The sequence below is a fragment of the Petaurus breviceps genome, unplaced genomic scaffold, assembly GCF_028583685.1.
Source record: "Petaurus breviceps papuanus isolate PSGF00001 unplaced genomic scaffold, PetGlider_PUasm1.0 685, whole genome shotgun sequence".
Taxonomy (NCBI): domain Eukaryota; kingdom Metazoa; phylum Chordata; class Mammalia; order Diprotodontia; family Petauridae; genus Petaurus; species Petaurus breviceps.
Window position 1 is genome coordinate 5,546,457 of NW_027186455.1, and position 14,632 is coordinate 5,561,088.

At 47.0% G+C, this 14,632-nt stretch overlaps 1 protein-coding gene across 1 annotated transcript in view; it reads right to left on the minus strand.

The window, feature by feature from the left end:
- The window catches only part of NRG2 (neuregulin 2), a 66,732-nt gene that overhangs the window by 24,812 nt on the left and 27,288 nt on the right, over positions 1-14,632 (minus strand). Inside the window, exon 4 of the mRNA XM_069104355.1 lies at positions 4,999-5,119. Within this exon, the coding sequence (XP_068960456.1) occupies positions 4,999-5,119 (121 nt within the window). The remainder of the gene's footprint in view (positions 1-4,998; positions 5,120-14,632) is intronic.

The window sequence follows — 14,632 nt, forward strand, 5'->3', positions numbered from 1 at the left end:
GTGTGTGTGTGTGTGTGTGTGTGTGTGTGTGTGTGTGTGTGTGTGTGTGTGATGGGGATTAGTTAGGGAGGTCCCAGGTGCTGCGAATCTGTAGTGACAGAGAGGTTGCTATTTTATTTACTGGGGTTTAGTGGAGCGAGGAAATGGAGGACCTGAGTTCTGATCCCACCATGGGCTGGCTCCAAACCCTTCCTTTCCCCCCTCCCCAACTTCCCCATGCCTCAGTTTCTCCTTTTGGTAGCCTGGGGATAATGCCACATGTGCCGCTCTCCCCTTGGGGAGAGGGGGATAAAGTGGAAGGATGGATTAATGAGGGCCCACACTACAGGCACGATGAATGGGGGGCCAGTAATGAGGGGATGGGTGAACAGAAGGGTGTGTTTTAGGGGGAGGTGATCCATGGCATCTGAGCAGGCAGATAAGGATAACACAGTGGGGAAATACTAGGGTTGGGAGGTAGGGTAGGAAGAACAGACACAAGCTATGGGAAAAGGCAGGAATGAGTCAATGGTAGTGGTGGGAACATGCCGCTAGTATGTGCACAGGGCTGAGAAAAGAGCCTTGTTCTGTCATCATCCCCTGAACCAGTCCCCGAGATGCATGCACCAACTGTGCTCTACAAAAAAACACGGAGAGAAGAGGAGAAAGCAGCAAGAGCAAGTGCGGAGACCCTCGTCTGATGCAAAAGGGACATAAGGAACTTGTCTGAACCCACATTTGCAAATTTCCCTAACTCTGGACTTTTAAGGCAAAATTCAATACCAATAACAATGTTTCTTTCCATTGGACCTTTTTGGGGGGTGGGGGGCAGGTTCTAAATTCTATAAAAACTGGTGGGGTGGAGCATGTGTGTACTCCAGAGTTCCCCATCATGCTCAGAACCAATATAAAACTCAGGTAAGAGAACCAGGATGGAAACCTGACTGCCGGATCAACACAAATGAAAATGACCTGTCTAGTTTCATTATCCAAGCTGAGCAAAATGCAAAAAACAAAAGTAAACAAACAGCACAAATGGCAAGACGTGAGTTCAATTTTCTGAATTCTTCAAATCTAAGTTACATCCAGGTGCCATTAGTCACCCCAGAGGCTGCTCATCCTTCCCTCCCAGACAGCCCTCCTCCCATTTCCACCCCCAGAATGGTCTCTGGGCTCTGCCCTGTGACCACCTCCACCCAAACCCCCAAGTATAACAGTGTGGCCTCCTCATTCCTCCACCCAAGGACTAACTCTACGAACAGCATAGTCCTAAGGATGGATTCTGATGTTCAAGGATTCCTTCCATCCATGTGAGCAGCCCATGCTCCCCACCCTCAGCTAGGGCAGGCCAGGGCTAGGTCAGAGAGGGAGCCAGCCTGGTTGTACACAGTGAATGGCCCATTGGGCCGGACTAGGCTGGGAGGTGTTTGAGAAATCTGCTTATTCTAAATCATGCAGCCTGGTGGGGCTGAGTGTAAGGTGAGGAGGACATGAGCTAGCCTTTATCTATAAGGTGGCATGGGGTGGAGGGAGCTGAGGTCTTGAGATTCAATAAAACGAACCTTAATTCCCCTAAGTCTGATATCTGAAACACTGCTCGTGCCCTGGGCATGAGGGTAGGGAGGGGAATGCTGACCCGGGGTAAGGAGAGGATGCCTGCTCTCCAACCCACTCTGTCTTCACCTGAATACTTTAGGGAATGTGACCTTAGTATTAGAATCCCTATTGACTCCATGCCCTTCACTCCTTGGGCCAACTCTTTTCCACAGCTTTGGCCATTCCAACCTACAAACAAAATCAAAGGGACTCATCTTGCCCCCGGGTCTCCCTAGACTTTAATACTGGCGATTTGGGGGAAGTAAGAAAGAGACTAGACACCTGCCCCAGGTGGCTTCACTTGTCTAAAGGGTAAGAGTTGGCTCCAATGACTTCTCCAGATCCCTTCCAGCTTATGAGTTTAAATGTCACAAGGACAAGGCATTAGAGGTATGGGACTGCTTTTTACCCACTCTTTGTGCAAATGTTTTGTCCTTTCAATAGAGCGCTATTGCTAAGTTTCTTGTCTGGGCCCACAATCCCCGAGCATAGGCTAAGCATCCTGGTGGGTGTCTCTATCACATTCACTCCAAAGAGCTCAGAGTATTGTACAAACTTGGATGTTTTTAGCCAGGAAGCCTTTCTATCCCTCCAAAGTATCCTATCACTAACGTCACCATTACCATATACCTTCTGGCTTGGAGGAAGAAAGGTGGAACCTGGCTTCAGGGCTTGTAACTTCTCTCTCTGCCTAAGCCTAGTCAGAAGGCAACAGATTTCTTGGTCACTGATATTTCAAGGCAAGTCTCAGTCAGCCTGTTGGGTCATGACCTTCAGGCGGTAGGCCAGTGCTCTGGAGAACCTCCCACATCTGGTTCAGGTGGAGAAGCCAAGCTTCTTTGCCCCCAAACCATCTTCCAGAGTTTAACTTCCCTGCCCACCTACTCCTACTCCTGCCACAGTCTGAGATCAGAGCTGGCTCCATTGCTCTCTCCCTTCAGCTGGGTTTCTCCTTTCCATGATGTCCTGATAATCTTGGGACAGGAGGTTTTGGTCCCTCCCCTTAAGTTGTCTTTCTGTTCCTAATGGAAAAGAATATCCCAGAGAATCTTGTAACCAGAGAATTCTCTGTTCTAGAATCAGGTGGGCTGGGACCATGGGTTTCTAAGCTCAGCCCCATGTTTTCTTCTGACCATAAACTGGTTAAGTGAAATGGGAAAAGGAAGAGGTATCAGAACGGGGCTTACATTCAAAACCTTGGGAGATCAGGGTCAAAATTCACTCCAGAGAACAAGTGGAGCGCACTGGTCCCAAGGGCCTCTGGTCTGAGAGATTGCTCCACAGTGCACATCTCCAACAGGCCAAGAACCTCCCTGAGAAGTTGCTTGTCAAACCACTCTATGTGCTGGCAGTTGGGTCATCATAATAATACTGATGATAGCTAGCATTTATACAGCACCTACTATGTGCTAGGCACTGTGTTAAGCAATCTACAAATATTTCACTTGATCCTCACAACACCCTAGGAGGTAGGTGCACTATTATTATGCCCATTTTGCAGCTGAGGAAACTGAGGCTAACAGAGATTAAGTGACTTGCCCAGGGTCATATAGCTAGTAAGTATCTGAGGCTAGATTGGAACTCAGGTCTCCTGACTCCAGGTTCAGTGATCACTGCATCACCTAGCTGCCTCCCTAGCAGGATGTATAGGTGTAGTGTGAGGATGGGACAAAACTTATTAATACATGGAGACAGAAGGGCTCCCTTTAAAATCTGCCTCCTTGCATACTTGCCCTCTGCCCCAGGAAAAATATCTTTTTTCTTGAGTGGTGGCCCATTGTTCTTGGGGAGTATAGATCAATTTAGACCTAAGTCTGGGAGCTAAGTTTGAGGAGGGGGAAGCAAAGATGCAACCTTAACCTTCCTGAGAGAGGACTTAGTGGCATGAATTTAAATCATGTCCCACATTTCTCTCTTACCACACTTTTTTTTGCTTTATTTTTGGAGGGGGGAAGGCAGGGCAATTGGGGTTAAGTGACTTGCCCAAGGTTACACAGCTAGTAAGTGTGAAGTGTCTGAGGCCACATTTGAACTCAGGTCCTTCTGACTCCAGGGCCGGTACTCTATTTACTGCACCACCTAGCCGCCCCCTTACCACACTCTTGATGCCCCATCCAGATGTTTCAAATGTGGTAAGACTTCACCAGTGACAAATTGGACCCTTCATTAGGTACCCAAGCCTAGGACTAAATGTGTGCTCCATTGTTCCAAAACTCAGGTCTCTCTCACACTCTGAGCTATTCTATTCAGTCATGAGCCTTAACCAAGATGTCAGCAGGCAAAACTACCAAATAAAGTGCTGGAAGACTAGCTTCTCAGACAAGAGCTTCCTTTGATGGATTGACTGAACCCCCCCCCCCCCAAAATAAATAAAAGTCCTCCTTGTTTCTGGGCCTCAGTGATTTCCCAATCCATCCCTGGGCTGACTTGTGTGCTATGAGCTCCTTGGAGATCAGTGTTTGAGAGACACCACTCTGTGCTGGGGCTAGTGTTGTCAGTCCAGAAAAGAGGACACTAGTCAGAAAAGCCAGTCGAGGATGAAGCTAGGGAGGGGCAAGGCTCAGGTCATGGACTAAAGTCCTTTTCCTTTTCTTCTTTCTCAGCATCCCTATTTTCCCATTCAAAATGTAGCCCCTTTTCTCAGCAAATATCCAGGTCAGTTTCCAACATGATTCATGTTCTGGTCGGAGGTTGACTCTACTGACCCTTTATTCTTTTGTGCCATCCCACAATATACAGACTGGGGCGAGGGGGCATTGATAAGGGTCAAGTGGCACTATGATTATTAGGCCACTCTCCTTCCCTCCCCTCCCCTCCCTCTGCAGTGAATCTATAGGGTGAGGGACCCATCCTCAAGCAGGGAAGCTACCAGGAGATGCAGGTTCCTGCTCCTTCACTTCTATGCTAATGGCTCCCTCTTCACCTCTAGGGAGAGAGACACCCTAGGGCTTATCAGACACTCAGCAAGAGCAAAAGGCAACAGAGATGCTGAGATAGGACAGAAAGAGAAAGAGAGCTATATAGAGAAAGACACTGCCCACATCGGGAACCAAGGGGCAGCCCTACAGGGGAGTGCCCTACCAAATAGAAACCAGTGGAAGAGGAATTTGGGGAGGGAGGGAAGGAAAGGGAAACAGGGACTCCAGGAGCCCTGAGACCCACATGTGACACACACATCTCCCCAAGCTTCCAGGAGGAATCTTTGGCTGGGTGCAAAGGGACCAAGGGATGAATCCAACCTACCTCTGAATCCCCACCATGGACATACCAACAACTGCTTTGAGCCTCCCCTCAGCAAGGAGAGTAAGGAAGCCCAGCACCACTTTTGGAGACCCTCCCTTCAATGCCCACTACACAAGCTCCTGGCCTCCCTTCCCCTCCCCCTGCTTCCCCCTCGGTGCCCCGACACCACTGCTCACTTACTTGCAGGACAGCTGATTGATGCCCTCAATGTAGTAGCAGACGCCACCATTGACGCAGTAGGACTTGGCGGTCTCATTGCATTTCCGAGCATGCCCAGACCATGACGAGAGGGTGGTGGCCACTAGAAAGAGGAGAAATATAGAGAATGACACATTATTATTGTAGCTCTCCTTTAGAATGCATCAACTCAGGAGTCAGCTAGAGGTAGGGGAAGAAGGGGCGGGGAAGCATTTATTATGCACCTATTATGTACTAGGCACTGAGCTAAGCGCTTTACAAATATTTCAGTAGATCTTTACAACAACCCTAGGTGGTGCTATTATGCCATTCTGAGCAGGTCACTTAACCGCTGCCTGCCTCAGTTTTCCCATCTGTCAAATGAGGGGGTTGGCTTCTCAATAGTTGGAGAAGGGCCTAGAGGGAGGAAGAGAAGTTGAAACTGAAAAGAAAAAGATCTTCCTATTCTTATCCCATTTTACAGTTGAGGAAAACTGAGGCAGACAGAGGTTAAGTGACTTACCCAGGATTTACACAACAAGTAGATATTAAAGGCAGGACTTAAACCCCAGGTCTTTATAACTCCAGGACTGACTCTTGAGCCACTATAGCCCACTGATTCTCAATCACATCTTTACTTGGTGATACACCTTCCCTTTGTCATAGGATCATAGTTTTAGGACTGAAAAAGTCCTTGGAGGTCAACTCCAGGCAGCTGGGTGGCATAGTAGATAGAGCACTGACTTTGGAGTCAGGAAGACCTGAGTTCGAATCTTGCCTCAGACACTTAGTAGTTGTGTGATCCTGGGCTAGTCATTTGTCTGTCTGCCTCAGTTTCTTCATCTGTAAAATAGAGATAATGATAGCACCTACCTTCCAGGGTTGATATGAAAATCAAAAGAGAATCCATGTAGAGCACTTTGCAAACTCCAAAGTGCTATATAAATTCTAGTTATTGCCATCATCGTATTTATCATTGTTTTTGTCTTTCGGTCATTTCAGTCATGTCCGACTATTTGTGACTTTTGGGGATTTGGGATTTTCTTGGCAGAGATACTGAAGTGGTTTTCTAATTGCCTTCTCCAGCTCATTTTACAGATGAGGAAACTGAGGCAAACAGGATTAAGTGACTTGCCCAGGGTCACACAGTTAGCAAGTGTCTGAGGCTGGATTTGAAGTCACAAAGATGAGTCTTCCTGACTCCAGGCCGGGTGCTCTATCCACGTGGCCATCTAGCTGCCCCATTACTGTTAATACTTTATTATTATCATCCTTATCTAGTCCAATCCACTTATTTTACACAGTAGAAAACTGCTTCCCAGAGAAGTTAAGGACTTGTCCAAGGTCACACAGGAAATCAGTAGCAGAACCAGGAGTCAACCTCAGATGCTCTGACTCCAAACCCAGTGTGCTTTCCAGCTCTCCCTGCTGCCTCCTGCTAAACTAAGCAGCACTAGCAGTTCTGATATCCGGCCAGCTTTCCCACCTGAAAACACCTTAGGTCTTCACCACTGCCAAGGGGCCCCAAATACATAAACAGGGCCTGTGTGTGCTTCGTTTTTTATGGCAGAAGTAGGAGGTTCTCAGATTACCTGCAAGAGAACCTCATATCTCATCATTCTCTCATTCTCACCCCCCAGCTTGGTCCTTCCCCCTATAAGCTTTGTGTTCCTCTCTGGGGAAGCAGCGGCAGCCTCAAGAGCCCAGGCTTGGTGCTCCTTGGGAAAGTGTGACCATTTTCTCTCTAGTTTTCTTACCCAGACCCCCACCCAATTCTGTGGAAAGCTTCCCCAGGAGGCCTTTAAGGAAACATGCTGGGAACAACCCTTTGTAATGAAACTGTTATTTCTGCGGTGCAGCTCTTCAGGGCCCTATTTCCCAGAGAGCGCTCAGGTGAATTCCACAGGTAGAACCAGACAGAGTAAAATGAGGTCACCTCAGGATATAAGAGATGGACATCTAAGAATACGTCTCATTCGAATCAAAGGGGGCCAGGGTCACCAGGGGAACAGGAGCTTAGTAGATGATTGGTGGGGGGGTGCCCTAAAAGGAGCCGGATGTCCAGGAACTATTCACTCGATCAACATGCCCAAAGTCTGGGAGTAGCAAACCACTTGCTAGAGCCAATTTTTTTTTTTCAGAAAAGTGTGGGGAGATGCTTAGGAATATCTCCCTCTCTTCCCGAACAGAGATGGTTTACCCGTAAAAGAAACTACTTTCTTATCAGCACCTCTTCTTCTTAGGGGCTTTTATCCTTGGCACATCCTCCTCTCTCTCCCCGGCCCAATCTTCCTTGGCCCTCCAGCATTATTTGATATGGGCCTACACCAGCCTTGGCCATAAATCATGAGGCTCCAGGGAGGCCCAGAGCAGAGACAGGAACTCAAAGGGGAGGGAGAAGGAGCCAGCTGTGATATGAAAACAGGCTGAGGGGAAGATTTGGTTTTTAATGCATCTTTGTCCAGGACATACATCTTACTTTAACAGAAAGATGTAGAGAAATAGCCTTCCAAACTAAAGCGGTGTCCCTAGAAGCTTGAGACTGATGTCAGGGGGCATTCAGAAAGTCAACATGCAGCTAAGAAACTCTCAATCTCTCTCCAATCTGTCTGTCTGTCTCTCCTTCTATGTCTCTGTCTCTATCTCTCTCCTCTGTCTCCGTTGCTGTCTCTCTCTCTCCTTCTCTGTCTCTTTCTCTTTCTCCCTTCTTCCTTCCCTTTCTCTCTCCCTCCCTCTCCTCTTTTCTCCTCCTCCCTCCCTCCCCAGTCTCTCCCTCTACTTGATTTCTCTCTTGCCTTCCTCCTTCCCTCTCTGTCTACCCCTCCTCCCATACACACATTCTCATCATTGTCAACAGCAGAAGAAATTAAAAGGAGAAAGCTCAGAGGGGGCAATCAGGCCTGCCCAGCTCCAAGGTGCATTGTGGGCTTTAAGCAATAGTCTGATAGCCCCTGGTCCTTGTGCTAAACTCTGCCTTGGCCTGGCCACTTTCAATCAGCTGGGGGGGTGGTGGTGCTAGATTTCCCCATGGGATACAGTCCTTGGTTCTTTAGTGTTTAGACATTTGGGGAGATGGATGGACCGAGTGGGCCTGGGAGTATATACATACCCATCAGTCTGTATATGTATAATGACCTCATGGATAAAGCTCAGCATGTCACTCTCCTGCTTTTGAGCCTCTCCCTCTGCACTAAAGAGGACCCCAAACCTGGATATGTTTCTAGTTGCCACCCTTGAGATCTAGGGATTTCCCCACCCCAACCCTGGCACCCTGCAATGCTTCTTGGACCAAACTCATGTATCAGAAACTTGCCTGGACACATCAGTCTGAAGGAGCCCTCTGTCCTGCTAGGTTCTGGTCAAGGGAAGCTGAGTCAGTGAGAAACAGGGGGTGGGTAGTGATGAAAAAGTCATATTTAGAAATGTCCACTTAAGAATCAGGGGTCATAAGCTTAGGGAGGGAAGGGACCTAAAATGTGGTCTCATTCAATCCTCTCATGTTACAGATGATGAAACTGAGATTAGGTGATTTCATATGGGAAGTAGAAAAGTCAGGATCTGAACCCAGGACTTGACTCTAGGTGGGGCAGCTAGGTGGTGAAGTGGATAGAGTGTAGGGCCTGGAGTCAGGAAGACTCATCCACATGAGTTCATATCTGGCCTCAGACACACACTAGCTATGTGACCCTGGGCAAGTCATTGTTTGCCTCAGTTTCCTCATCTGTAAAATGGATTGGAGAAGGAAATGACAAACCATTTCAGTATCTTTGCCAAGAAATCCCCAAATGGGCTCATGAAGAGTCGGTCAGGACTGAACAACAACAAAAAAGCTTGATCCCAAATGCAATGTTCTTCCATGCTCCTTTTCTCCAGGCTTGTAGAATGTTAGAAATGGAAAAGACTCTAGAGATTTTCTAGTTCAATTTCTTCACCTTACAGATGGGGAAACAGTTCTAGAGAGTTAAAGTGACTTGCACAACCGAGGTCAAAAATAGGGCAGCAGAGCCCAGATTTCCCAAAATCCTCGTCCAGCATTAAGGGATGCAAGCCAAATGTTACTTGAAACATCTTAATGGCATAAGCTAGGTTGATATATGCAAATGATACGCAAACCACCAACAAATGCCACCTCCTTCCCTCCTCTCCAACCCATACCCACACCCAATTTCCTAGTAATAGGTCTGGGGAAGTCTCTCTGCCACACCTCTTTGGTTAGTCACATCAACGGCAGAACCTGCTCTCCCTTCCCTGCATCCCAGTGGTCTGTTATGGCTCCCGGCTGGGCCTGGGGCTCTGCTCTACAAAGTCTACAAGACAGAGACCGGAGAAGAGAGTCTGCTATGACCCAGAAGTGTCCAGGGCGGTGTCTGCTCCTGGTAGGAGGTGAAAGGCAAACTTGCAAAGAACAGACCAACTGGAGTCAGTCGGGAAGACCAGAGTTCAATATATAGTCAATACATACATATATATGTGTATACATATATATAAAAACAATTATTAAGTACCTACTATGTGCCAGAGAACTGTGCTAAGTGTTCAAATCCAACCTCAGACACTCACTAACTGTGTGACTCTGGGCAAGTCACTAAACCTCGGTCTGCCTCAGTGTCCTCATCTATCAGAGGAGGGGATTGGCTTCTCAAGGGGTCTGAAGGAAGGACCGGAGGAAGGGAAAGAATTTGGAATAGGATTATAGGATCCAATTTCAATCTAGAACTATCATGGTCCTGGAAACCTGAGCATACAACAAGGCCCGCTTGCTATTTTCAGACACACACATCCTTTTAGCAAGCCTATAGCGAGCACATCATCTGAGTGGAGGTTTTACAGTCACTGCTGACCTCACCAGTCAAAGCATGGAGGGAAGGTGTGGGGATCCAGCTGAAGAGAGGTGGCTAGGTAAGAGACAGAGGTCTTAGATCACGGAAAATCAGAGGGCCTCAGAAAAGGCCCAGCTACAAACACAGAAAGGACTAGGGAATCTGAGCATGAAGGTGATTCAGGGCCACACTCAGAGTCTTGGCTTTTATTCAAAGGGTGGTTTCCCCCAGGAAAGACAGACCATACCAGGACCACAGTCCAATTCGGTAGTATTTTGTTCAAACTTCTCTAGCACCCAGACCCATTTGAATTGTGTGTCTACACTAGCTGTCAGCAAACTAAGGCCCAAGGGCCAAATCCATCTGCTCAAGGAATCTGGGATCTTTGGGGACAGTAAGGATGACAAATGATCTGGAATCCAGAGGATCTGGATACTTACAGATCTTGAACCAACAATGGTCTTCTTTCTCTGGGGAAATATCCATAGGTTAGATAAACTCAGCATGAAGAAACAGTGGACACCAATTAAAGGGATGTTGACCTGACCTGATTTTCTTTGGAAGCAGAGTGAAGAGTTATCCCCTTTGGGAAAACAGATGCTGGTGGCTAAGGAATCCTGATTGCTACAATCAGGGCCATATTTTGGGCATGACAGACCCTGCCTGCAGCAAACATTAAAACAAGACAACTCTATTCCAGCTCTACTGGGTGACTAAGGACACATCAGAATAAACTCCAGATTTAATAAAAAAAAATCTGGTCTGTCCATAGGCAGACTAGATAAACTCCCTATATATTTTTTCTGGTCCTTACATTATGAGATTTGGGCATGTTTTTCTTCTGCCCCTAGCTCCATATACAGGAGCAATTATATTAAGTGAACATTATGGACCTACTATGTGCAAGGCATTAGGGACAAAACGAACAGCCTTTGCCTTCCAAGAGCTAACATGAACTGAGAATGGTGAAAGGAAAGGGATTAAAGGAGAATTCATGGAAAAAAGAGAGGGATTCTGAGAGATGTGGTGGAGGAGAGATAGTCTTTTGGACATAACAGACGGCTCATGTGAACCACTGAGGCAACTAATGGAAAGTGAAATTTGGGGATCAGCAAGCAATCCATGGCTGGAATATGCTGCTGTTTGTCCTTCGTTCTTGAAGAGGACCATGAATGACATCAGGGAGGTGATGCCATGACATGCAAGTGAATTGGATTTAAGTGAGGAAGGCTGTGCAAGATTGCTAGCCTCACTTACTCCTCTGGAGCCATCTGGGTCCAGTGGCAAGATATGGATCAAGACGACTGGAGATGACCCAGGATGCAGTGGGGGACCTTGGTCTTTTCAAGCTGAGGTAGCTGGAATACAGAGTGTTAGAAGAAGACGAATAAAAAACAGGAATGGAAAAATAGTTGGAGAAACAAAGGAGAGCCTTAGATTCAATCTAAGGAGCTTTTATTTCAATCTCCTTGAAGTTATTACATCACTTAAAATTTTTGAGCTGGGGAGTGAGATGTAAGACCTGTGACTTTGGGATAGACAGTATTTTGTCAGCTGGGCAAAGGATGAACTGGAAAAGGGATAGACTGGTGGCAGAGAGAGAAGTTAGAAGGCTGTTATGATGTTGGAGACTAAACGAAGAGGAAGTAAGAAGGGGAGGGATAAAGGAGATATTGTGGAGGTTGAAAAGACAAGATTTGGCAACTGACTGGATATGAGGATGAGGCAGAGAGAGGAATGTCAGCTGTCTCCAAGGTTACAAACCAGGACTGAAGACAGTGATGCATTCCACAGAGAGAAGGAAACTCTTGGAGGAAGGGAAGGTTTGGTGGGGAAGATTAGTTGGGTTTTATATACGTGGAGTCGGAGGTGCTGACAGAACTTCCGGGTGGAGATGTCAAACTCCAGCGGCTTCCTAATACCTCCAGGATTAAACAGAAAATCCTCTGCTTGGCGTTGAAAGCCCTTTACAACCTGGCCCCTTCCTACCTTTCCAGTTCTCTTACATTTAACTCACATCCATGTACTCTGTGATCCAGTGGCAGTAGCCTTCCTGCTCTGGCTGAACACCCCTTGCCATCTCCCTACACTAGGCATTTTCACTGGCTCTCCCCCGTGCCTGGCACTCCCCTCCTTCCTTATCACCACCTGGTTTCCTTCAAGTATCAGATAAAATCCCACCTCTACAAGGAAGGCCTTTCCCAGTCCCACTTAATGCTAGCACCTTTCTTCTGATATTATTCCAAGTTATTCTGTAGATAACTTCTTTGCACACAGTTGTTTACATGTTGGCTTTCCCCTAGACTGTGATCTCCTTGGGGTCAGGGGCTGTTTTTGCCTTTCTTTGTATTTTCAGCACTTAGCATAGTGCCTCGTACATATTAAGCATTTAATAATTGCATCAATAAAGGGGCAGCTAAGTGGTGCAGTGAACAGAGTACTGACCCCAGAGTCAGGAGGACCTGAGTTCAGATTTGGCCTCAAAAATTTAACATTGCTAGCTGTGTGACCTTGGACAAGTCACTTAACTCTGACTGCCTTGCCTCCCCCCTCCAAAAAACAAACAAAAAAATAAGATGAAATAATTGTATAATAATAATTTTCTGTAGGCATTTGGGGATAGAGGACTAGAGTTTAGGATATATATGTGTATATGGTATGTGTGTGTGCATTTGAGAGTCATTTGCATAGAGATTAGTACTTAATCAATGGGAATTTGATGAGGTTACCTAGGAAGGGAGTGTAGAGAACAGAGTTCAGAGGGCCTGGGCCTGAGCCTGAGCCTCAGGCACCATCATGCTCTGGGGGTGCAAAGTGAATGATGAGGTAACACAGGAGCTTGAGAAGGAGTGATCAGACAGGTATAGCACTCTAGGGGAAGCCCAGGGAGGAGAGTGTCCAAAACAGGGAGTGGTTAGCAGTGCCAAAAGCTACCACAAGGTCAGGGAGGGTGAGGGTTGGGAAGAGTCCATTCGATTTAGCAATGAAGAAACCACTAGTAACATTTGAGAGGGAAATTTCAACAGATTGTTGGGGGTCAGAAGACAGATTATAGAGGACTGAAAAGTGAGTGGGTGTGTTGGGAAAATAGAAATAAGCATTTCCATTGTGCCTATGGTGTGCCGGGACAGGACTATGCTTTACAAACATTATCTCATTTGATCTTCACCATAACTCGGAGAAGTACATGCTATTATAATCTTTATTTTACAGTTGAAGAAACAGAGGGTAAGTGACTTGCCCAAGAATATAAAAGTACTAAGTGTCAGAGGCTGGATTTGAACTCAGGTCAACCTTACTTAAGGCCCGGAGTTCTATCTGGAGTGCCACCTAGCTGCCTCTCAAATAATGAGACAGCTCTTTCTAGGAGTTGAAAAGGAAAGGAGATATGTATAAATAGCAGCTTACCAGGAAGGCAGGATCAAGTGAAAAGTTTTTAGTTTTTTTGCTTATTTTTGTTTTTTTTTTTAATTACTTTTATTTTTGGATTTTTTTAACCTATTGATTTCATTGATATGGGGAATCCCTGGTAAGGAAAACCTTTCCACAAATGCAGATCATCATCTGCTTTGTAACTTGAAGTCTTAGAAAGTTGAGGTATTAAGTGACTTGTTCAGGGTCATACAACCAGAATATTATCAAAAGCAGGATTTGAGCCCAGGTCTTCCTGACTTCAAAGCTGGCTCTCTGCCTCCTATACCACAGTTACCTCTGATTAAGTGAAGGATTTTTTTTTAAAGGACAGGGTAGATCAGTGCATGTTGGAAGGTAATAGAAAAAGAAGGGTAGATGGTGAGAGATAGCATATGAAAGAGGGGAAAGCAATGATCGATAGCACAAGGGCCTGACGTAGAGGGAGAACGGGGAATGAGTGCGTGCTTCAGAGGGGAATGAGTGCATGGCTGCTCCCCCAGGGTGGAACCTGGCCTAATTCTGAGACTCTGGCATGAGCTCAGGTGCTCTGGGACATTCCCAGATCCTCCTTCACCTGGGATTGAAGCATCGGATTTCTAGAACCTAAGATTATACAGGGTCAGCCCAAACCAGCCACTTTGCTGTAAGAGAACGGCCTCCTTCTAGGCTTCTTCAGACCTCTGGTAAGGGCTACAAAGGCCATGTATGAAGGGAGGGAATGCTCTGACTTCAGGGTGGGGGTGAAGTGCATCAGCAATGATGTGCAAAGAGGGTGGAATAAGCCCTCCAAATTTAAAACAAAAACTAGAGATTACATCACAAACTGAACAGCAATGCCAGGGGCCTGGGGAACGGGCCTGCCCTGCTGCAGCCCCTGCCAGGCCACTCCCTGGCCCCCAGCCCTAAGACAGAGGAGGAACTGCCCCCACGCTTCTCCCTATGACCCCCCCTTCCCTTCCCAATGTGATGGGGTCAGGCCAAACCCCACTTGGGGTGGAGCTCAGTGGTTGGAGATGAGTCAGAAGGCACTAAGCCCAGCCTGCCCCCTCCCCCTCTCCCTCCCAGCTCCTGTCGCTGCAGGTCTCCCAGGTTCCATGGGTAAACAAGGTTCCTGATGCATCTATGCCCAGGCAAAAGGTTGAGCCAGGAAGCTGTTCCTTTGGCCCCCCAACAGATGGGAGCACAGCTTCCGTCCCTGGTTGGGCCAGGAAGGGAAGCTGGGCCGAGGAGCCTGGAGACTTAGAAGCTGGTAGTTCAATTTAACAAGCCTTTATTAGATGCACCAGGTACTGAGTGCTAGGTGCTGGACATACTGAGACCAAGACCAAAAGAACCCCTGTCCTTGAGGAGTTTACTTTTTACTGCTGCACATCAGAGCTGAGAAGGGCATTGGCAGAACTGAG